Source organism: Cheilinus undulatus, linkage group 24 (assembly GCF_018320785.1).
Source record: "Cheilinus undulatus linkage group 24, ASM1832078v1, whole genome shotgun sequence".
Classification (NCBI taxonomy): Eukaryota; Metazoa; Chordata; class Actinopteri; order Labriformes; family Labridae; genus Cheilinus; species Cheilinus undulatus.
Window position 1 is genome coordinate 5,109,520 of NC_054888.1, and position 23,617 is coordinate 5,133,136.

General features: G+C 38.2%; 2 protein-coding genes across 2 annotated transcripts; one reads left to right on the forward strand and one right to left on the reverse strand.

The window, feature by feature from the left end:
* Nucleotides 1-4,153: 4,153 nt before the first annotated feature.
* LOC121505989 (heat shock transcription factor 2 binding protein) lies at nucleotides 4,154-14,186 on the reverse strand. Its single transcript, XM_041781451.1, has 10 exons — nucleotides 14,114-14,186; nucleotides 13,836-13,945; nucleotides 12,096-12,231; nucleotides 9,136-9,239; nucleotides 8,740-8,889; nucleotides 8,520-8,658; nucleotides 8,299-8,416; nucleotides 4,732-4,835; nucleotides 4,301-4,500; nucleotides 4,154-4,216 (listed from the first exon to the last, which is right to left on the reverse strand). The coding sequence occupies exons 2-10, from the start codon at nucleotides 13,887-13,889 to the stop codon at nucleotides 4,187-4,189; spliced, it is 1,035 nt and encodes a 344-aa protein (XP_041637385.1). The 5' UTR covers nucleotides 13,890-13,945; nucleotides 14,114-14,186; the 3' UTR covers nucleotides 4,154-4,186.
* ankrd10a (ankyrin repeat domain 10a) lies at nucleotides 14,125-23,548 on the forward strand. The gene is made up of 6 exons (XM_041781450.1): nucleotides 14,125-14,584; nucleotides 16,133-16,285; nucleotides 16,365-16,456; nucleotides 18,454-18,686; nucleotides 20,728-20,802; nucleotides 20,934-23,548. Exons 1-6 carry the CDS (start codon nucleotides 14,192-14,194, stop codon nucleotides 21,308-21,310), a joined length of 1,323 nt encoding a protein of 440 aa, XP_041637384.1. The 5' UTR covers nucleotides 14,125-14,191; the 3' UTR covers nucleotides 21,311-23,548.
* The last annotated feature ends 69 nt before the right edge of the window (nucleotides 23,549-23,617 follow it).

Genomic DNA, 23,617 nt, shown 5'->3' on the forward strand with positions numbered 1-23,617 from the left:
GCATCAACATGGATGGAGCGTAGAGTCTCCACCCTTCAACTTCTGGCTTTTTCTTCTCTTTTTCGAGGATTTCTGTGTCCTCCTCACGCTCTCTTTTGTAGACCCTTCTTAGCTTGGTATTAATAGTATCATTGTTTGGAGCTTAGCACAAATCTCCCCATGGGGATGGTTAAGTGAGGGGCAGCTGGAGTTTTTAAAGAGAAACCCCACAGAAGATGAGACGTTCACTGCTGGTTGTGGTTGGTTTTCATCAGAGTGAGCCCTCTGATGGACCGCACAGGTGGGTGGGGTTGGGCTCGAAGGTAAATGTCACACGTCTTGTCCCAGATTTTCCATCGGTGAAGTTCTCCGAGGCCCCATGGCTGCTTCCATTCTTGTGCTCTCCTCTCTCTTGTCTTAAATATCTTCTGTTCTGTAGTGTAGGCCTTGTTTTATGGATATTTGCTTATTACCAAGAAGTCCATACTAAAGAAACAGATAATAAAGCTGTACAATTAACAAGAAGCAACTCACGTGTCATCCTTTCTTTGGATTCTAGGTAAATACAGATTCAGATTTTCAATACAATAATCAAGTCTTTCAGTCGCAGTGTCCTTGGTTAGGGTGAAAAATTATCTCTAAAAACTTTTTTAAATGGTTTAAAATAAACTGATGTCTGACGCTGGTGATGCCAGCTAACCTTAGCTGTCCTCCAGTGGTACGTCAACAAGGTGCTTGTCTTCTGATCTGTAAGTTGATTTGAGTGCTAGCAATGTCAACATTGTTCTACACCAAGGTTACTAGCAGTATAATGTTAGTTAGTAAAGTTATGGCTACTTTAAATGATGAGAACAACATAATGTTAGAATTAAAATATTTTCTCTCACCTTGAGTAGATGACAACAGGAATAGGGAAACACTGGAATTTTGATGAAGAAAAGTCATATATTTCAAATACGTCTACAACCCAAATTCCAAAAACGTTGGGGAACTGTGTAACATGTAAATAAAAAGCATTGCAATGATTGTTTAATCTCATAAAGCCATATTTTATTCATAGTAGAACATAAACAACATATCAGATGTTAAAACTGAGATAATCTACTGTTTTATGAAAAGTGGTAGGGATGAGAGTCAGCATCTGCAAGTCTGACAGCTGGATTTCACCCTCCAGGTGGGGACTGAGTCTCTGCCTCAGGTGAAGGAGTTCAAGTATCTCAGGGTCTTGTTCAGAGTGAGGATAAGGAGCTAGAGATTGGCAGGGGGATTGGTGCAGTGTCAGCAGTACTGCAGACATGCCGGTCCATTGTGGTGAAGATGGAGCTGAGCTGGATGGCAAAGCTTTCGACTTACTGTTTGATCTTGATCCAAACCCTGGCGGCTGAAATGAGGGTGGCTGGGCTCAGCCCAAAGGTTGGCTCAGACTGCACAATTTTTTTTGGTTGTTAATGACAGCACCATGTCAGACTACGCAACCAAAATCTGGTCCCGGCTTAGCCGACAGACTGGCCACACTACAAGTCCAGACTGCTCATCGTGTCACCACTTTCTCTACAACTGTGTGCGAGTTCACAGGTTGTCGGGGGTCAATCACTCTACAACAGGGGAGCTTTTTAAGACTGTAGCGGTCTTTTGCTCGTAAAAGAAGAAAACAACAAACAAGAAACAATTATGGATGTATCAAAAGGAGGACTTTATGGACTGGCTCTTCTTTAGATAGAACTTATAAGGTATGCATTTGATAACGTAAAGAAAGTAACATCAAATGCACACATCAGTTCCTCAGAGGGAGAAAAAGTAGGGACTCTAGTAAAGGATGATGCAAAGATTAGGAGCAAATGCTCTGCTGTTGGTAGGCGGGATCCACATGTTTGACATCAGGTCAGGGTGTCAAACTAGACGACAATGTAAGAAAATTTCTGACATGCTAATGTTGTCAAGTCATGGTGTCATACTACAAGACGATTAGTTGTTCCTGACACTCAAAGTAGACCTGAGTTTTGACAATGAGCTACAATGTCTGGCTGAATGTGTGTAGTCTGAGCTGGCCTTTAGAGATAGGGTGAGGAGTTCAGACACCCAGAGGGAACTAGGAGTAGAGCAACTGCTTCTTCGCATTAGAAGGAGCCAGCTGAGGTGGTTCGGACCTCTGACCAGGATGCCTTTTTTTTTTTTTAAGATTTATTTTTGGCCTTTTTGCTTTTATTTGATAGGATAGTGGATAGAGTTGGAAACAGGGAAGAGGGCGGGGAGAGACATGCAGGAAGTAGTGCGACGGGCCGGTTTCGAACCCAGGTCGCCTGCGTATGTGGCGCGCGCCTTAACCACTCAACTACCGGCGCGCCAAGATGCCTGTTTGGCACATCCATTTAGGTCTTCTGGGCTCATCTAGCTGGGATGAGACCTCCGGGAAGACCCAGAAAGTGCTGGAGGGACGATATATCCTGTGTGGTATGGGAACGTTGCAGTATCCTGAAGAAGCTGTAAAGTGTTGCCGAGGTGAGGGATGTCTGGGCTGACTTACTCAACCTGCTACCACTGTAACCCAGCCCTGGATAAGCGGGAGAAGATGGATGACCACAGAACAGTTTTCCATTTTGCACCAGTCCATTTCAAATGAAAACGAAAATGTTTCTGGACCTGCATTTGGCTTCTTCTTTGCTTGTTACAGCTTAACTTGCATTTGTGGATGGGACGCCCAACTGTGTTGACGGACAGTGCTATCCAGTACTGAATCATGCCTGTTCTTAATACAATGCGTTCTTGTCCTTTGCACCAAAATTTCTCCAGATCCGCTGAACTTGGAAGATATTGCGGACTTTAGATGGTGGGATTCTTTGCAATTTTACATTGAGGAACAATTTTCTGAAACTTACATAGTTTTTCACAGATTGGTTAACCTCTGCCCATCTTTATTTCTGAGACTCGACCACTGGAAATACTTATTTTATAACCAGTCATGCTACCAACCTGTTGCCAGTTAACCTAATTAGTTGCCAATGCTCCTCCAGCTGTTTTTACAGCACTTACAGTACTACTTACTTTTCCAGACTTTTGTTGCCCTGTTCCTACTTTTTTGAGATGTTGCTTCCATCAAATTCAATATGAGCTAATATTTTTCATGAAATGGTAAAATATCTCAATTTCAATATCAGAGATGTTGTTTATGTTCTTTTGTGAATAAAATCTGGGTTTATGAGGCGCGGGTTGCCAAGTGTTTTAAGGTGCGCTCAATGTACGCAGTCGGCCCAGGTTTAAACTAAGCCTGTGGCACTTTTCCACATCTCTCTCCAGCTCTCTTATCCCTGTTTCTTATTCTGTCCACTTTCCTCCTCTGTCAATAAAGGCATGAAGTGCCATAAAATAAATCTTTAAAAAATGGGTTTATGAGATATGCAAATCATTGCATTCAAATTGTATTACAATTTGAAAGTGTCCCAACTTTTTTGGAATTTGGGTTGTAATACATCCTGTATCACCCTACTAAATCCTTGAAAAGCAATTAAAACATGTATTTTAGGTTTGTTGTATGACAGATGGCTGTGTTATTAACCAGAAGTCAGTCAGTCTTGAAAAGCATCTCTAACTTCCAAAATCATAAAAAATGAAGCAGTAGTATCAGCTTTAGGATGCTTTGGCATTTTGGTTAGATGTGCTTAAGCCATGCCCACTCTCAAGAAAGATGATCTTCTAAAATAAAACAAAAAAAAAAATGCTACTACCTGTTAGCATTAGGGTGATGGGATAATTCATTTTGCTGCTTTTGTGTCATTGACCTGTATGTTTTGCCCTGCCCTTCCCCAATAAAATGCCCTGAAAGTGGTGAAAAACTTTCAATCTGTCAAAATCCAAAATTTAGTCACACGTAGCTCTCAGTCTTTTAACATTTACACAATTTAATTCCAACATATTTATTGTGTTTAGAGACTAATTTCTGGTTTTGCTTTACAGGAACTTTAACAACCAGTAGTAGGAATTTCCTTTCATGTAATAAAAAAAAATGCAGCTGTAAAGATGTAAACATCATCTTTAACGTGTCTGGTACAAACTGGTGTTGTAGAAACAACAAACTGAACAAATCTCAAAAGACTGTAAGTAAAAATGCATTAAAACAGTTTCTTTGCTATAAAAGTGCAGAAACAGCAGAAACACTGAAAAACTTAAAAGACTGGAAGGAAAATTCAACTCTGATGATTTTGAATCCACATCAGATGTTGTTCTGTTTACAACGATGACCCTGAAAACAAACAAAACTCCTCATTTCATCTCCACAAAACTTAGCTACACACTTGAAGCTTGGTGGGGGTTTTATGATCATTACCTGTCCAAGGGCCTGCAGGTCCTCCAGGGTCTGCTGAGCTGTCACTCTCAGACTCTGCTGTTTGCTCGAGGTGAGTTGGCTGACCCGAGCCTGGAGGTTTGGATCAAGCAGACAGGAGCCCAGCAGGAGCAGCACCTCCTCCTCCAACAACACCGACTGAAGGAGACGCAGCGAGTGGAGGCTCACCTCCCAGTCTCCATCTGTCCAGACACATGGATTAGAGGTAAAGAAGAGGCTGATACCTAGGCAATGGTTTTAATATTACAAGGGAAAAAGTCTGCATCACCCAAGAAATCATTTTCAAAGTTTAGGGTGCTTCTTACTGAAAGATAGCCACAGTATTAAGACAAAGAAAAAGGGAAGAAACAGAGAATCTGGTGGATAAACCTGGAGTTTCTCTTTATGAAAGAGATTCCTGGTGGTTTTCTTACCATCCAGCAGGGTCCAAATAAGAGGCAGGAGTCCTGGGTTCTCACTGATGTACTTCAGGCCTTTAATATTGATGCTGACATTGTACAGAGCCATCAGCATCAACCTGCAGGAAAGCAGAGGTAAAACCAGTTCATTAAAAGACTGCAGAGGAACTGCACTGACACCTACTGTACACATGCAGACTCTTACAATTCTAACTAAAGAATTCAGAGTTTATTTTTGACCGTTTTAGAATCAGTAAGAGCTGGATGAGTATGTAAATGACGCCAGGGTTTGACTAAATATGTATGTTTGTAGAAACTATAGAAGGGAAGTACAGTGAGGGATTTTTTTCTTATGGACAAAAACGACAGAAATATGAAGATTCACACAGAAGAAACTTCTCATTGAAGGATTTATTTAGCAACAAGTGATCTTTGGAGAAAATCCTGCTGAGGAAATGTTGTTAAATAAACTGACAGAAGCTCTCTGAAAATTACACATTTATTCACATGATTAATTGTTATTATTTTGTTTTGGGGAGATACTTTAGGATTAAGTTTGTTATCACTAGTGTTATTCTTTAGAGTATTTGTTAGAGATCAATATTTCAGCTTTCATTTCCAGGCATTTACATCTGGATCTGATACACAACTTAAAAGACTGCACTCTTTGTCTGAACCAAGGTTACAATAGTTTCAGATTTTTCATTAGTTTTTATTTTTATTTAGTTTTTACCTTTTGCTGTAGATTTCAGTTTAGTTTTAATTAGTTTATCCTGCCGGTTTCTTAGTTTAGTTTAGTTTAGATTTTGAAAAAATTTAGTTAGCATGATTTTTTATAAATTTTAGAGTTAGTTTTAGTTTTTTTAAGAAATATGAGACACCCGTCAAGGGCCAGACCCAAAAGGGCTCTTCATGTCTCATTTTCCTATTCAATTTTGAGGTTTGTATACAACTCAAGACCTAAAGTTTAACATTATGTGAGGTCTTCTGCAATCAAATCAGACCACTTTACTCTCTCTGGGCCTGGGTGTTCATGTCAGACAGTTTGCTGCTGATGAAGACTTAAACTAAGGAGATTTTGTCTCTAATTTTATTTCATTTTAGTTAGTTTTGTTGGCACAGAATTTAGTTTTAGTTAGTTTTTGTTTTTCTCATAAAGCTCAGTTTTTATTTAGCTTCAGTTAACTAAAAATATTTTTACCTTTTAGTTTTAGTTATTTAGTTAGTTTTAGTTAGCTATAATAACCCTGGTTTGTACCCACCCATTCTTTAATGTGAGCAAAAGTATTGGAACATGTGACTCAAAGGTGTGTTTTGTTGTCAAAATGTGTCCTATTACATTGATTATTCACACAATAAATGTTGCTGAATGTCTACGCTCAGTTTCAGATTTGGGTTTTGCCTGTGCAGACTGCATTTATAGTTAGAGGTGTAACCAAAATGAAAACCAGGGAGCTGTCTATGGGTGAAAACCATGCAATTGTGAAGCTGGGAGAAGATGGGAAATCAATCAGAGCCACTGCACAAACATTGGCCATAGCCAGTACAACCATTAGGAATGTCCTGAAGAAGAAAGAAACCACTGGTGTACTCAGTAATAGATGTTGAATGGGTAGACCAAGGAAAACATAGCAGATGATGACAGAAACACTGTGAGAGCTGTAAAGAAAGACCATAAAACAACTGTTAGTGGCATCAGCAACACCTCCAGAGGTCAGAAGTAAAGGTATCACCATCTACAGAAGACTTCATGAACAAAAGTACAGAGGTTACACTAGAAGATGCTAACCACCCATTAGCAAGAAGAAGAGGCTAGAATTTTCTAAAAAATACAGATAGGAGCCACAAACATTCTGGGACAAAGTTTTATGGACTGATGAGACAAAGATGAACCTTTACTAAAGTGATGGAAAGGCTTAAGTTTGTAGAAAGAAAGGATCTGCTCATGATCCCAAACATACAAGCTCATCCGTTAAACACAGTGGAGGTAATGTCATGGCTTGGGCTTGCATGGCCTCTTCTAGGACAGGCTCATTAATCTTCACTTATAATGTAACACATGATGGCAGCAGCAAAATGAAATCAGAAGTCTACAGAAACATTTTGTCTGCCAATTTAAAAAAAGATGCAACCAAACTGATTGGGAGATCCTTCATCATGCAGCAAGATAATGACCCAAAACACACTGACAAAGGACAACAAAGGAGTTCATCAAGGGCCAGAAGTGGAAGGTTTTAGACTGGCCAAGTCAATCTCCAGATTTAAACCCTATAGAGCATTTTACCTGCTAAAGAGGAGACTGAAGGGAGTAACCCCCCGAAACAAACAACAACTGAAAGAGGCTGCAATGAAAGCCTGGAAAAGCATCACAAAAGAAGAATGCAAAGGTTCACAGGATTGAAGCAGTTACTGCAACTAAATACAAATAATGCTATCTTAAACTTAACACCTGGAAATTGAAGCTGAAATGTTGATCTCTTGTCTCATGTTCATCTTTTTATGTCAAACAGTCTACAGCAAAAATAAAGGAATTGGCCTCACTGTTCCAATACTTTTGGAGGGGAGTGTCTGTATTTTTTTATCTGTACTTTGATTTTTGATGAAATCTGTAGTTTTGGTACCAGGTGACATCTATATTATGGGAAGGAAAGTTTGGACGGGCAGGCACCAGGGAAGGTAAATGCTTTTTTTTTTTTAAACTAGGAAGGCATAATTCAGGAGCACACCACAAGATATTAATTTTGTTTATTACCAAACACAAAATGACCACAATGAATTGAAGCTGGGTTGGTTCTGTTGGCTTCTTCAGTAGGCATTGGGCCAGTTTGCAGGGAGTTTTAGGGTCACTAACTCCAAGGCTGAGGCCATGGCTCTCTGCTGGAAAAGTGTGGATTGCCTCATTTGGGTGGGGAGTGACTCTTTGCTCCAAGTGCAGGAGTTCAAGTATCTTCTGGATCTTGTTCACGTGTGAGAGTAGAATGGACTGTGAGACGGACAGGTGGATTGGGGCAGCAGCAGCAGGGTTGCAGGTGTAATGTGAAGAGGAAGGTGCAAGTTTTGGGTTGTGACTGAAAGAATGAATGGTCAAAACAAGATAGGGTGAATAGTTCAGACATCTGAAGGGAGCTTGGCGTAGAGCTGCTGCTCCTTCACATTGAAAGGAGCCAGGTGAGGTGGTCGCTTATGGGCAAGTCCGTCTGAGAGTAAACTCTGGACAGACCCAGAACACGCTGGAGGTGTTATGTATCCCTTCTGGTCTGGCATTGCCTTTGCAGTCTCCTAGGAGGAGCTAAAAAGTGTAGACGGTGCAAGGGATGTCTGGATTGATTTGCTTAGCCTGCTACCACCACAACCCTGCCCTAGATAGGTACAAGAAGATGGAGATAGTAGTGCTCTAATAACATCCTTATCCATGTTTGAAATATTATACTCTGACTTATTTTTAACATGGTGGCAGAACTAAACTCCCAACCATGATTAAAGCAATATCTGACAACAGCAAGCAGCTGTTAAGACGTGGTGTAAATGTGTTTTTGTCATGTGTTTTTTTTTTTTTGTTCCACAGCCTTATACTGTACGTACACTTTGAGTTTGGGGAATACTCCAGGCTTCATCAGCTCCAGAAGCTTCATCAGAGTGTCCAACAACACCTGAGCTGAGCTGGACAGGAAGTCCCGCCCACTTGTAACTGCTGCAATGTCTGTTGAACAGGAAATCGGGAAAAGAAAGTAGTGGGAAGATGACCCGTGTTTTCATTCATGCATCGCTGAGGTAAAGTTTTAAAGTGTGCACATATAACTCACTGGTGATGGTCCCAGCCACTGCAAGAACAAACTGGTGCTCCTGGGAGTTGTAGTCCTCAGTTCTCATGTCCTCATCCAGAGACCTGACAAAGCTCTCCAGAGTTTGAGCAGCGACCACCAGAAAAGCCTGCAGCTTTCCCTGAATCATCACCAAACACACAGTGGACACTTAAACATCCCAAACGTGGTCTCAGATGTTAAACTTCAGGAGATGACTCACATCAGCAAGCCAGTGTGTGACCGTCTGCTCGCTGGAGGAGCAGCTCCACAGCAGGCTGCAGGCAGCAGATCCCAAACCGGAGCAGAAGTCCGCCTGCTGCTGCAGCTCTGCTCTGCTCTGCCACAGCTGCTCACGCAACAGTAGCTTCTCCTAAACAAAGTATGCACACATAGGTTAAAGCATAGCCTAGTGTTCCTATACAACAAAATGATTCATGGGGTGAAGGCACAAAAATACAATGAAGCTGCAGGAAGTGGAATTATAGAGTTCAAACATGTGTATGCTGTAAATATTATAGTGTTCATTAAAAAAGAAACAACCTCAAAACATCACTTCTTCTATACATTTTACATCTTATTGATAAAATGATTAACAAACGAATGGTGAAACTCTCACCTCCCTCTCTTTCTGACACTCAGTCTGCGCTGCATCCAGGCGGGACTGAAGGTGCAGACATTCCTGTCTCAGCTGCTCCTGTTCCTGTGTGAGCTGCTCTTTAACTGCAATAATATCAAAATGCACACAATGTTGTTGTCGCCATACAGCACCTATTAGAAGTATTCACCCCTTTAAATGTTTCATCCTGTCATTGATTTTATTAATCAATCATAGTCGATAAAATTTGAATTTTGACCAGGATAATTACAGTGGAGAAGCACCCCCACAGCATGATGCTGCCACCACCATGCTCCACAGTAGGGATGATGTGTTTGAGGTGATGTGCAATGTTTGGTGTCTTGTCGGGTGTCTTCAAAGCACGATTTTGGTCCCATCAGACCAAAGATCTTTCTTCCACTTGATCATGGAGTCTCCCACATGCCTTTTGGTGAACTCTAGTCCAGATTTAATGAGTTTTGGCCACTGTTGGAGTTTTCTCCAACAGTGGCAACTCTCCCATAAAGCTTTGACTGGTGAAGAACCCAGCCAGCAGTTGTCTGCAGAGTCTCTTCCATCTCAGCCACTGAAGCTTGGAACTCCTTCTTGATGGCCTTTCTCACTCGTCTCCTTCTTGCACGCTCACTCAGTTTGTGAGGATGACCTGATCTAGGCAGATTTACACATGTGCCATATTCCATCCATTTTTTGATGAAGGATTTAACTGAACTCTAGCTGAATTTTTTTGTATCGATCCCCTGACTTATACTTTTCAATAACTTTTCTCTGAGTTGATTGGATTGTTCTTTTGTCTTCAAGGTGTAATGGTAGCCAGGAATACTGATAAACCAGTGACTTCTAGACCAGGGGTGCCAAACTCAAGGCCCGGGGGTCAAATCCAGCCCGTGGTACAGTAATACCAGGCCCACAGGATAATATTATATTTGTATTATAACTGGCCCAGACTGGTCTGCAGATTTCCTCCACTATAAACATGTGTAAAAAACATACATATATAAAATTTAACTTTGGAAAAACTAAAGAGTAAAAATTTATTGGATAAAAAGTCAGGAATGTGGGGAAAAAAATAGCTTGTGTTTTCATTTCATACTTTCAATATTGTATCTCAGAATTACGACTTTTTGTTTCATATCTTAAATTTTTTAATTCATAATTTTAACTTTTTTCACACATTTTGACCTTTTGGATTCACAATTTTATATTTTAAGTCCTATTTTGACCTTTTTAACTCAATATATTTCAAATTTCATTGCACGTTTTAACCTTTCAATTCTTAACTTTGCCTTTTAATCTCTTATTTTTACCTGTTAGACTCAAAATCTATGATTTGAACTCATATTTTGACCTTTGAAACTTATTATTTTGACTTTTATTTAATGTGTTTTTTACCTTTTGAACTCATTCATTTAATTTTTTTATCTCAGAGTTTGAGCTCTTAAACTTTTCATTTTGATTTTTTTTTTAAGTTTTTTTTGCCCATAATTTATCACTCGTGAAAATAAGTTGACAGTTTATGGTTAAATGTTGACCCTGGTATATTCAGAATCCGGCCCGTGCTGTAATTGAGTTTGACACCCCTGTTCTAGACACAGGTGCCAAGCTCAATTATTATTATACTCAATTATAATTTATGCTACAATCACTAAAGACACATTCACTGCACTCAGGTGATCCCCATTTCACTAACTGACTACTGGCCTCTGCTGAATTAGATCAGTCATTTTAAAACAGCCTCAACCTTTTCAGCCTGCGACCCCCAAAATGAAGGGGCCAGAGACCGGGGACCCCCACTGTACCTGAAGGTGGTTGAAAACAGCCAGGAACATTCAAGAACAGTCATGTACAGACAAGGCCGTCCATAAGGAGGGATAAAGGGGGAGGTTTCTGGGACCCAGCCACCTGGGGTCCCGTGGAGGTCAGTAAAATCCTGGTCCATTGTGAAGTTAAGCTGTAAAAACCATTTTTCATATTTGAACTGAACAATAACCACTCTTATCAAAGAAAAAAAATCTTTATTTATTCATCTGTGCAGTAAATGGCCTTCTTAAATTAAAAATAACTTTTGTTAAAGACATAATTAAATTGGGTTAGAAATTGCTAACATTGTTTAGTAATGGCAAAAAACTGGTAAAAAAGGTGGTGATATTGGATTTTTAAAGAACATAAATGGGTTAAAAGTTACAAAAATAACCAAAATTGGCCAAAGGCAGCAAAAACGGGTACAAAAAGTGGTAAAAGGGATTAAAAACTGTCTGAAATGGCTTTGAAGTGCAATAAATTGGTGGAAATTAGGTGGACTGAAATGAAAAACTGATATAATCTGGCAAAAAAGGGTTAACTGTGGTTAAAATGGGCCAAAAGGGGTGTAAAGTGGTTAATAGTGACAATAATGGGTCAACAATAGAAAGTATCAAGAACTGGTTTAGAAGTGGCAAAAACAGAAAAACATGTTGGAAAGGGTTTAAAATGGATAAAAGTACAGTTTAAGTGCCAAAAATGTGCTAAATCTGGCAAAATTAGTGTTAAACTGTGATTAAAAAAGGGTTAACATTTGGTAAAATTGGTGTAAAGAGTCAACAGTCTAATTTTAAAAATATTGTTAGTTTTTAGGGCATCTGGTGACCCTCTCTTGGTGTCTTGCAACCCCCAAGGAGGTCCCAACTCCAAGGTTGAGAACCATTGCTTTAAAGGAAGTGATTATTTATGTAGTTACATCCTTTGTTTAACTGACATTACTTTTTACAAATATCTTTTCATTTTGACATTTAAGAATGTAAATGTCAAATTATACAGAGGTGAATACTTTTAAAAGACACTGTCTTTACATATCACAGCTTTAAATAGTAGGAAAAAAGTTAATTTTTCAAAGCAAATTTACTTAATGAAATAGCAAACAAGACAAAAAGGCGTCTACATTTTTTAAATATTGCCTGTCTCATGTTAGTTTAACAGAGTTGTACCTGTGTGAGCTGCCCGAGCTTTGTGCAACATCTGGATTAGATCTCCGTTCAACACTCGGGGCAGGAAATCTCTCAGCTGCATCACTTCTGTCGTCAGCTTCTCCAAATCTCTTTTCCTAACCCGTACAAAACCATCCTGAAAGAATGATTACAATATCAATATTCAACCAAGAAAGACTCATCTACCAACTAAACCTCACAACGTGGGCAAAGATGCATCAAATTTTTTAGATACACAGACATGAAAGTGATGAAAATCTTTAGCAAATAATGGGAGAAAGAAATGCAAAATTAGTCAAATAATATATGCAAAAAAATCAAGAAACCGATGCAAAACAGCCAAAATAAGACTAAAACCATGTCTGTTCTTAGGAGTCAAGTCTTTAAGTTAGTACATGAGTAAAATATGAGGATGAATTTAAGAAATATTTTGTTTCGATGCTTTGTTCAACAGCTAAAAATGTGACCAAAGGCAAAAAATATCAGATAAGTTAGGGCGAAATGACTGTTTCACATTAACGCATAAAACCATACTGTTGGTTTTTGACTTTAATCTGGAAAAACGATCATTCAGACTGAGGCTGCATTTTGCCATAAAGATATTAGTTTCCTTTGTTTCAGGATTTTAGTACTGTACTTCAGCACTGTTCAAGATACAAGACAACCAACTTCCTTCTATATTTAAGTGAGCATCACAGCCTATAACACAATCAAAGAGACTTAAAGCAGTCTGATGGGAGTAGGGCTGTCAAGTTACCAGAATTTAAAACTTTCGTATGATGCTCTTATTAAGTTCAGTTAATACTTTAAAAGTGCCTATGCTGGTCACTAAACTACATATATTTAAACTATGAAGCACATATTCTATGTGTCCTTTAGGACCTTGGTTCTTAGCTGGGGGGTCAGGACCCAAAGGTGGGTCGTGAAGCCATTAAAGTGCCTGAAAACAACCAAAATATGTGGCAAAAACTCTACCACAGGCTTTTATCTTGCAGCAAATGTCCTCATGTCTTTGTTCTCTTACATATTGTTACATTTAATGTTTTAACCGCCAATTTCTTCATTGAAAATAGAGGTTATGATTGAAAAACTCAAAAAACTTGAGAAGCAACTTGCCATTGAGGAGATTGTGGTGGTTCTGATGCCAAACCAGTAAGAACCATTGCATAAACAGAACCCAAAGTCACAAAAAGGAACTCTAACTACGTGGATACCTTCACTAATGGTTCAAATGTGTCTCACATCAAAAACAAAAACCCACCAGAAGCATGGGCAAAAGAACCCCAGCAGGGATAACTGTACAACGGGAAACACCTAAACACTGTGCCCTCACATCAACCAGGTTTGAATGGCAGCAGGCGAGTTACAATAAACTATGAAATGTTGAACCATGAGATATCAACACTCCAGATTTTGCTGCGTTCAGCTGCTGTTTTGGGGTGTAATGTGGAATCTTTCTCCACATAAGCACAGTTACTCTGGTTAAAACATAGTTGAGTAGAAGTAAAAGTACTCAAAGAAACCTACTCAATTACAGTAAAGCTGAGTAAATGAAGTTAGTAACTTTCCATCCCTGATTTATCTTTGGCAATATTCAGGTATAAACTGGTAAATTAAAGCGCTGAAAGCTCCCGTAAGGAATTTTCATTGTTGATTTTAGCACCCTTTGTTCTGAATATTAACAAAATATGATGTTTAAAGGTTAAAGGCTCTGTTGAATACCTGCTCCTTTGTGTTTACCTTTGCTCCCTGTAAGACCACTGCCGGAGATTTCCCGCCTGAGGACGCCGCCATCTTGTGGCCGTTGTGTGACTTGCGTCTTCCTCTTTCTTTACTTTTTTCGACTTTTCCTTAAAATTTTTTCAAGAAATAAATCATTAAATTTATTAAAAATGTCAACTGGGTGCTATCAAACGCTAGCATGATACAATACTAGCAAAGTTGTAAACGGTAAGCTAAAATTTAATTGATGGATTTGCAAATACAACTACAAAGGCATTTATACATTTTCATCTTACCTTTGATTAGAGCGTTATATAAAAAGAGCTTTAACTATAGGGGTTTAGAGTTGTTTTTATGACTTTAGTCGTTCAAAAATGACTAAAGATGCTAGGCTGTGCTCTCCATGTAAATCCCTCCGCCTCCGTGTTCCAGCCCGGGTTTTCAGTGTCTCCCGCCGGTTAGAGCAGCTAATCTCCTCTTCCTTTGTGTTTAAACCGTTTTTAGCCTACTCTCTGCGACCTGGAGACACCGGGAGCGACACACTTTCTGCCAGGAGTTCACTCATGTCGGTGGGACCAGAGCCGGACTTCTCCTCCAGGAACGACGAGGTGTTTGGGAGCAGGTTTCCCGTCCACCGAGCCTGCCGGGATGGGGATGTTGGACTTCTGGTCTCACTTTTACAGCAGCTTTCAAACCACATTCATCTGAGTGCTGAAGACTCCAGCTACGGATGGACCCCTCTACACTGGGCTGCTCACTACGGACAGGTAGGGATTAGGAAAATTAGCTAGATTAAGAGATTTACCTACAAAGAAAGAATCCTCTTTAAGCGCAAAACTCGTTTGTTTGAAAGGGATACTTTACGGTGTACTTAATGTTACTGTACCTAACTTAAATCACGGCTTCGATTATCGTTCTCAAATATATTTTCATACATATTATAATTATGGAAAGTAAATAATAAATACAAAAGGGTTTATTCTTTAAGGAAACGTTGTGCTTGTAAAGTCTACCAAACCCACCGTTTTGTGTTTTAGACGCCGTGACTGCTCAGATACAGTTATGATTGTCTGTGACTGTACAATAAAGTTGTGCACACTGAAAAAATGATAAATTGACACAGTAGCCCGGAGCGGCGTTTTCATTGGCTCACGGGCAGCCAATGGGTATTCAGGCGCCAAAAACCTCCATAAGACCCGGAAATTGAAGACGGAAAAAAATAATTTTGCGTAGTAAAAATGTGCAAAAACAAAAATACGTGGTTTAAAAATTCCGCTTGAAAAAGAGAAATAATTGAGCAATTATCGTTTGTGTACAGTTTTGGTGAAAAAATAGCTATATAAATGAATTAAAGAATCTGTTAAGATAAAAAAGAAATTTATTTATTTTCATTTTCATTTTGTTTGTTTTATTCAGAAATAATGAAATTTAAACCGACCTACTTTGAAATGATTATATGCAGAGTCATTATTTTGAACTATTATTACTATAATAATTATTGAAATGTTTAAGTAGTTTAAATGCTACTTTCTGCTTAAAAAGTTTTTGACCAAATAGATAAATATATTAACAGATGAACTGTGCAAAGATAGCACATAAAATATCAAACAGTTTTTAATAAAAGAAACAACTAAAATAAAACCAAATATGTCATTTACACTTAAAGTTACCTTTCTAAATATATTAGCAGCATTGTATTATTGTAAATAAAGCCAAATAATTTAGGTTATTAAATGCTTTCTAGTGTCAAATTTTCATATTACCGGGGGGAAAATACATTTAAAAAATGTATTTAACTATCTGTGAATGCTTATATGGAAGATGATATTGGCCACAGAACTTTTTTTTGTCATGTTGTGACTACAAAGTTAAAATTCTGAAATTAAAGTCAGAATTCTGAGATTAAAATCAGTATTCTCACTTTATAATTCTGAGTTTTTCTAAGTTTCTACTCAGAGTTTGAAAAAAATGTTCTTTCTGTCACCCTAATTCTCTTCTTAAGCTTAGTACGTAATTAATAACATGTAAAAATGCACTGTCAATAATAAAGACAGTCTATTTTAAAGGTACATGCCTGAATCCTTTATTATGCTGACTTTATTTTTGTGTTCCTGCTGCTTTCACTTTAAAATGACTTCAATTTAACTGTAATTGATATTCAAATGAGGGAGATTACCCTCAATTAAAGTCAATCCATGCTATCGGGGGGGGGGTCCTGTCAGTGCTCATTGAATGTTCCCACTATTGTGTGCTGGTTCACTCTCGTTGATTGTCCTGTTGGTTCCCCCCTGTGCTCTGTATTTGTGTGCGCACAGCTGGAGTGCGTGGTGCGCCTGGTGCAGATGGGTTGTGAGGTGAACACAGTAACCAGCCGCTTCCAGCAGACTCCCACGCACACGGCTGCGTTTGGAGGACACCCTCAGTGCGTGGTGTGGCTGACGCAGGCTGGAGCTGATGTCAACCGCCAGGTCAGTCATGAGTATTAATCTGCTGTGTTCACTATCACCTGGATTATTACTGGAGTAAAATCGTAACTATGTTTTTTAGGATTTTGTAGGTGAGGCTCCCATCCATAAGGCGGCTCGGTCTGGCAGTTTGGAGTGTATCCAGGTCTTGTTGATCGCAGGTGCTAAACCACAGTGAGTATCCTGCAGCGTGATCTCTGAGTGTGAAACAGCAGCAGTGACACATCACCCAGGTAGAACAAGTCTCCCTACAGAGTTACTGATCTGTCATCCACTTACATGCATTTTTAAAAGTCCAGTTTTAGTTGCACTAAGGCAATAAACTCTTTTTTAACTGCATGCACCGCAATTAAACATGCTGAACGTTTTTGTGCAGTTTAATCTCTTTCTCAAGAAGCAGCTTTGGTTAAAAATATGGCTGAAAATCGTTGCAATACAACAGACCATTAAGATGAGGAATACTGTACCGATCAAAAACATGGCATCAACATTTGAAGTGTGAGTTATTGTTTATTGAACTTGGAGGTCTAAAATCTGAAGACATTGATTAAATTCAGAGATGTGAAAATCAAATTTGATTGAAGTTTTTCACTTTATTTTCCTGTATTTTTCCCCTAAATTTTAAAATAATTCTCCACATTGCAGATTTTCATTTCACTTTTTTGACTCATCTACAAATTTTAATGTTAAAAGTTAACATTATTCTATTACTTTAGACAGAACTCTCCACTAAGAGAGCTTAACTCTTGACATATTGCTAAATTTTAACTTAAATATCAACATTTTGACTTTATTCCTGACCTATCCTCTCCCTTTAGACTTTTGTATCTTGCTTGATTTTTAAACATTTTGACTTATTCTTGATTCTATACTTTAATTTATATCAAAGTTTGGACTTAATTTTCAAATTTTATCTTTTCTAATTGCTCTATTCTGTAAATTCTGACTTAATTCAACACATTTTTCTTCATTCTTTGCCCAATTATACCAGTTTTCTCTCCCTTATCTACATTTTGATTTTTCTAACTGCATGCAAACATGCTGGATGGTTTTGTGCAGATTATTCTGCATATTCTCTCTTTTCAGCAGACATATTTGTCTGCATACTACATCATTCAATGACAGCATCAAAAATGTTCCAATGTTTTACATTGGAAGTGGAGGCTAAAATTTGCAGGAGTTAAAAGTTACATTGACGAAATTCAAATTCAGCATTTTCATTACTGCACTTGCACATGATCCTGCACATGTATGCATTTTTTCTCTTTCTAATGATAGAGTGCATTGGTCAGTGGATAAACAGCAGCTTACTGGACTGGAGTTGACTCTTTAGACATTAGAATCAGAATATACAAAAATAAGCACATCAGTGAGTCATGGTTGGTTGTAGATCAGCGTTTCTTTCGTCAGCTTTTCAGCCTCAGGGCGTTTCACAGTCAGAAACAAAGCAGAGGGTGTACCAACTTGTAGCACCAGTAAATTAGACACTATCTGTCCTTAAGTACACTATATTACAGTTTGTAATCACATACTGGAGTCACTTTTTGACCTTGTTTCCCATTGTTTAAAGAACAGAGCTTGAATGCATGTTCTGACTCATGCCCCTAACTTCTTCATTTGTCTCATCTAAGAGAAAAAAATCTTCTTTCACTGCAGCTCTCTGCAGTTTCAGACAGATTTTCTGAATGCAGATAAAGCTCTGATGATAATTGCCATGTCTAGACTTGTGTGCTTAGCTACTGACTGTTTTAAGACACTACAAACAAAACTCAAACTTATTAGACACGCCCAGAGGAGTCAACGAAGCTCGATGATTGTTTTTCTGCAGCAAAGAGAAAGCAGGAGAGGAGAAAGTGAGCTTAGTGAAGAAGGAAAGCATGCTGGTATGAAAGTAAAAAGTTAAAGCTCAGATACTCAGCCAACATTTCCATTAAAGGACTGTTAACCTAACTGTGGCTGCAGACTCATCACTTTTCACTTTCTTCTGGCAATGAAAATGTCAGATTTTTCTACACTACAAGTGCTGCTGGAGCTGTCGTTTTCTTCTAGATGTTTCCACCACCTTGAAAAATGTGCCAGAAATACCTGCTGTAGGCCATAAACATTAGCAATAATAATTCAACATAAATGCCAAATAAATGTGTTTTAATCAGCTTTTTTCTCCTCTGTAGTTTACAGAATGCCAGTGGACAGACAGCGGCAGACCTCGCTCTCGCCCATGGCTTCCACGAAGGATTCCTCCTTCTTTCCAAAACCCAGAAGCACTTTCGACAGATCAGTGGAGTCTGCATGAACGGAGAGCAGAACGGGAACGGCGCCCCCTGTGGTCAGGAGCTGCTGAGCAGGAAGAGGCTGCTAAACACTGCAGAAGGCGGACACGTGAAGAGAGCCAGGAGAGCCGACAGTAAGACTTTAGACGTTTGTTTGTGGGGCAATAATCAGGACGGTACAAAGGCTCAATAACATCACTTTTTCTATGACAATACTCTAAAGCCATTTAACTGTGAAAGTAGTAAAGAAGCTGCATTTTTATTTATATTATAAGAAGTTAAGATGTAATGTCAGAGAAACCCAAAACAGTTTTATTTATCCTGTTCTGCAGAGCTTATTTTATGCATGTCATTTAAATCTTAATGCATACTCCTAATGGGTTTATATGGATGCAAAAAAGGCCTACATGTATTTCTTTAACAACTTAAGATTATGTAAAAAATCTTGAAAATAACAGACTTTTAATACCCCCTGGCATTGGTACATTTTGCCAGATTTCTCAGTGTCTCAGTGATATCCTAAAAGTTTGGAATCATTCTAAGATTTTTCTTTAATTTTTGAATATATCCTCCACAATTTTACTGACTTGTCCACGTTATAACATTGTTCTCAAATTAGTTTACTTTTATTTTTACTAAATTCTGCATGTTTTATTGCTACGCTTCTTCTCTACACTCTGTCATAATTCTACTCTAAATTCTTGACCTTATTCTCCAACTTTTTGATCCAATCCTCCAAATATTAACTTAATTCATGACTTCTTTCTCTGCATTTTTACTTAATTGTACAAATTTTGCTCTTATTCTTTCTTAATTTACTCAATTTTAAATTCATTTTTCAAATTTCGCCTTTTCTAATGACTTCATTCTGTAAATTCTAACAAATTAATGCATAATTAATTATTAATAGTAATAAATAAATACAAAAAATTGATCTGAACTCTTCAAAATTTTTCTTGCGTGTTTGTCCAGTTTTTTATTCCTAACATTTTGATTTTTTATTTAAATTTTGTTCTTCATTCTCGACTCTATAATATTTTTGACTTAAATTTGCCAATATTACCTCTCATTTTGACTTGATTCCGTAAATTTGGACTTTTTTCCCCTCATTTTTGTTCATTGTTGACTCAGTTTTCACCATTTCAATATTATTTTTCACACTTTCTCCTCATTCTCAATTTTATCATCCAACTTTTTGCATTAATTTTCAAACTTTACCTTTTTTAAGATTTATTTTTGGCCTTTTCATGCCCTTATTTGACAGAGGAAGGACAGTGGATAGACTCAGAAACAGGGAAGAGAGTGGAGAAGGACCTGCGGTAATGGGCCACTGGCTGGATTTGAACCCGGGCCGCCCGCATACATGGGTAGCGCCTTTAACCACTCGACCATCTGTGCTCCCGAAGTTTACACCTTTTATAATGACTCATTTTTTCAAAATTCTCCATATTTTTCTTAATTATTGATCAGGTTATTCTAATGTTGCTTTTATTCTCTACATTTTGATTTAATTCTTGACACTATTCTCTAAATTTTGACTTATATTTTCAAATCTAACCTCTTCTTATGACTTGCTTCAGCAGATTCTTATTCCTCAGAATTTATCTTCATTGTTGATTCATTTATATCACTTTGACCCCCTTTTTAAATGTAATTTATTTACTTAAATTCTTGATTTTATTCTCTAAATTGACTAAAACATGAGCATTTTACCATTTTAATGAATAAATTTGACGCTGTTTTCTACATTTTAATTCATTTTAAAATCTTTAAGAGAAATTGCGACCTGATTCTCTCAAATTAAATTTCCAGTGACATTACTGCAGCAAACAAATATTCTTAAAGCCCAGGTTGTCCTGAAGAAAAGGATGATTAGAGCTTGACTGTTCACCACAGGGTTGATGTTTTTTAAGATATAAAGTCCAGGTGAGACGCAATGGTTAGAAAGATAGCATTGGGCTCAGAGTGTTAACTTTATCTACCTTTATTCTTCCTATTTTTACTTTGTAGTGGCCTTCATTCTATTCATTTAAAATCATTTGGACAGTTAAAAAATTCAGTTCCACTTTTATTAATGCCATTTTTCAAATGAAAAATTGTCTTTTTCACTATATTACCTTGTGATGACATCTTCTATGCACCGTTCTTGATAATCCTCTCCTTCTCTTGCTGCAGACGTGTTGGTGCAGAACGGAGGAGGAGACGAGCCGGAGAGCATGAACACGGAGTCTGCAGAGGAGGTGAATTCAGGTAGGGAGGTTATTTTTATAGTTGAATTGTTCTCTGCACAGATTAAACAGATATACTTTAATAAAAAAGTAGAATACTGCGTGATATCATTATAAAGTCTTTAACTCTTAAATTTGTTATTAAATCTGCAGACGACGACACCAAAGCCTTCACAAACGGCCATCACCACACGCTGCCTTATCAGGACGCCTCTGCTCCACCAGGAAGCACCTCCCCTCCGTCACCTCCCCCAGCCAATCAGCAGACAGCCCCGCCCTCTCAGCACTCCTTCTCAGACATGTGCGGCTCCCTCCATCTCACCGGCAGCCCCAGCAGCTGCGTGTCCCACCGGCCGGCCTGGTGGGGGCCTCTGGGAGGTTCAGACCTTCTCTACGGACACTACCACGGCTTCGGCGACACGGCGGAAGACCTGAGCAGCAGCCGGCTGGACCACACCAGCAGCCTGCAGGCGGAGCAGAGGTACAAGCAGGCGGTGGCCAGCAGCATCCAGCTCTTTCACGGCTCGTAGACACTGAGGGTCAAACTCACGGAGACAGGGAAGCTTCACTAGCTTTAAAGAACACATGCTGCAAACCCCAAAGACGTCAGCTCAGGCATCCAGAAATCCTCCAGATCCATGAGAAGTGTTGTCATGAAACCAGAATATAAAACTTTGATATTATTCCAGTTAAAAATCAAATGATATTTAACCTCCTCAGACCTGAGTTTTAATTTGGAAATCATTTTTAGTCCTCCCCCATCTGAGATAAGTAGGACCTGATAACTTTAAAAAATCAGCCTTTTCTTTGAACAGGAATTTCTTAAAAACGTTCCTTTCCAAAAGCCAAACAAATTCTGTCAATTAAAAAAAACATTCTTAAACATATTTTTAAGGAAAAACAAAAAAAGCACCCCAAAATTTCTCTGAATAGTCCTAATTTTTTTTTTTTAGCAAAATTGTATCATAAATCCTAAACATTCCAATATTTTCCTTAAAAAAATCATGTAAATTCCTTAAAGTTTTAAAGCAAATTTCCCAAAATTCAAAGACAATTTACCTTAACATTTCTTAGCAAATTCTTAGGAAATTATTTAAATATAAATAAAAAATGAAAAATCCCCAAGAAAATGACCGAAACATCCAGACAAATTCACTGAAAAATCCATGAAAATTTCAAAGGACAACCCCAACCCCCCAAATTTGCCAATCCAATTCTCAGAATTTATGAATTTATTTCCCAAATGCCCATAAAAGTGCCCAAAGGGCTATTTTTCCAGTGAAACTCTCCATACAATCATATGCCCTACATTTGTATGAAAAAAACCCTTATAATTCCAACTAAATTCCCGGCAAATATGCTTCTCTAATAAATGCTGAGTTTTTGAGTTAGAAATCAAATTTGGCTGTCATAGCTTAAAAATAGGACATTGTTTTTACTGACATCCACTGGGCTGGACCCTTTATCACCTTCACCCCTCTTATTTGCTTTTATGTGAGACAGACAACAACACAACTACTGCCACAGTAGATCAACATCGACATTGTCTAGGTGTGTTACTCCAGCTTTGGTCAGACTAACATCAAGTTTAAAAGTTCAGTTTTTAGTCAGACTCATGCAGCGATTCGACTCTTCCTAGATCTCTCATATAAACATACTGGCTGCTTTTGTGCAGTTTAGACAGCGCTCTCTCTCTCTCTCTCCCAGCAACTTTCATCTGAAAATATGACCAAAAATCTAAAGCTATGGTTCTTTTCAGTACAATCAGTTATAAAGATACTATTGTTAAAAATATGGCATCAAAAAGTATTCTAGTTTTGACAATCTTAGAAGTTTATTGATTTTAGAGCCTTTTGCTTAAATTGGCAGGAGGAATCAGGTTAAAGGAATAAAGTTAAACAGACCTGGAAAGAATTCAGAGATGTAGAAATCAGATTTGACCAAATTTTGTTTGCAAACATCCTTTAAAGCTTCGTGTGTTTGAGTCATAATGACTTTATTTATGCATCTCTTATTCATTTATTCCCAAATAGCCCTTCTTAACTCCACCCCCTCTTTTTGGTATCTTTGACCCCAGTGTGACTAGAATGTACTGACTGAGCATCATTCTGTATAAAGGACGACTTTAAACGTGAGATTTTGTCCATAAACTCAGTAGTAAAGGTTTACTGAGGGAATAAATCAGCTATAAACATGTGTTTACAAAAGAAGGCTCTCCCCCTAGTGGCCAGTTCAAAGAATGCAGGCATAAGACGTTTCTGTATGAGCTCCATTTGAGTCTACATCCACTTTTTATTCATCTTTCCTCCATTAACAAGATGGCCAGCCTTAAGTCTCCAAATATGAATATTTATGTTACGTTTGTCCCTAATCCTCTGATGTCTCAGCTGCAGTATTTTAGGTTTAGACTCATTTCTCTCTTCTTCTTTGGTTGTGTGTTGTTTTGTATGCGTGTGCAGTAGTGAAGGTGTACCTGAATGTTCTCTATCCTTAAAGAGCAGAAACTTGACACTAAAATGCCTCTTTATCCTCAGCCTACCAAAGGGAACATGCTTGATTTGTTTATGAATTAGAGCAGATGATTGTTGTCACTCAGAGCTGTACTGTCATTTTATAAATTAGAGGTTTTTCTAGGGTATTTTTGGATTATTGTGATAAATAAACAGTGTGCAGCAGATGTGCTGTCTCTCTTTGTGTAAACGTGGACTTTGTGCCAAAAACAACAAACACGCTGCTGTTTCTGATGACTGTTTTTGTACCAGCTCTGGTTTTTGCATCTTTTTCTAATAAAATATGTTTTGCATTTTCTCAAAAAAGCAACAGTGTGATGCATCCTT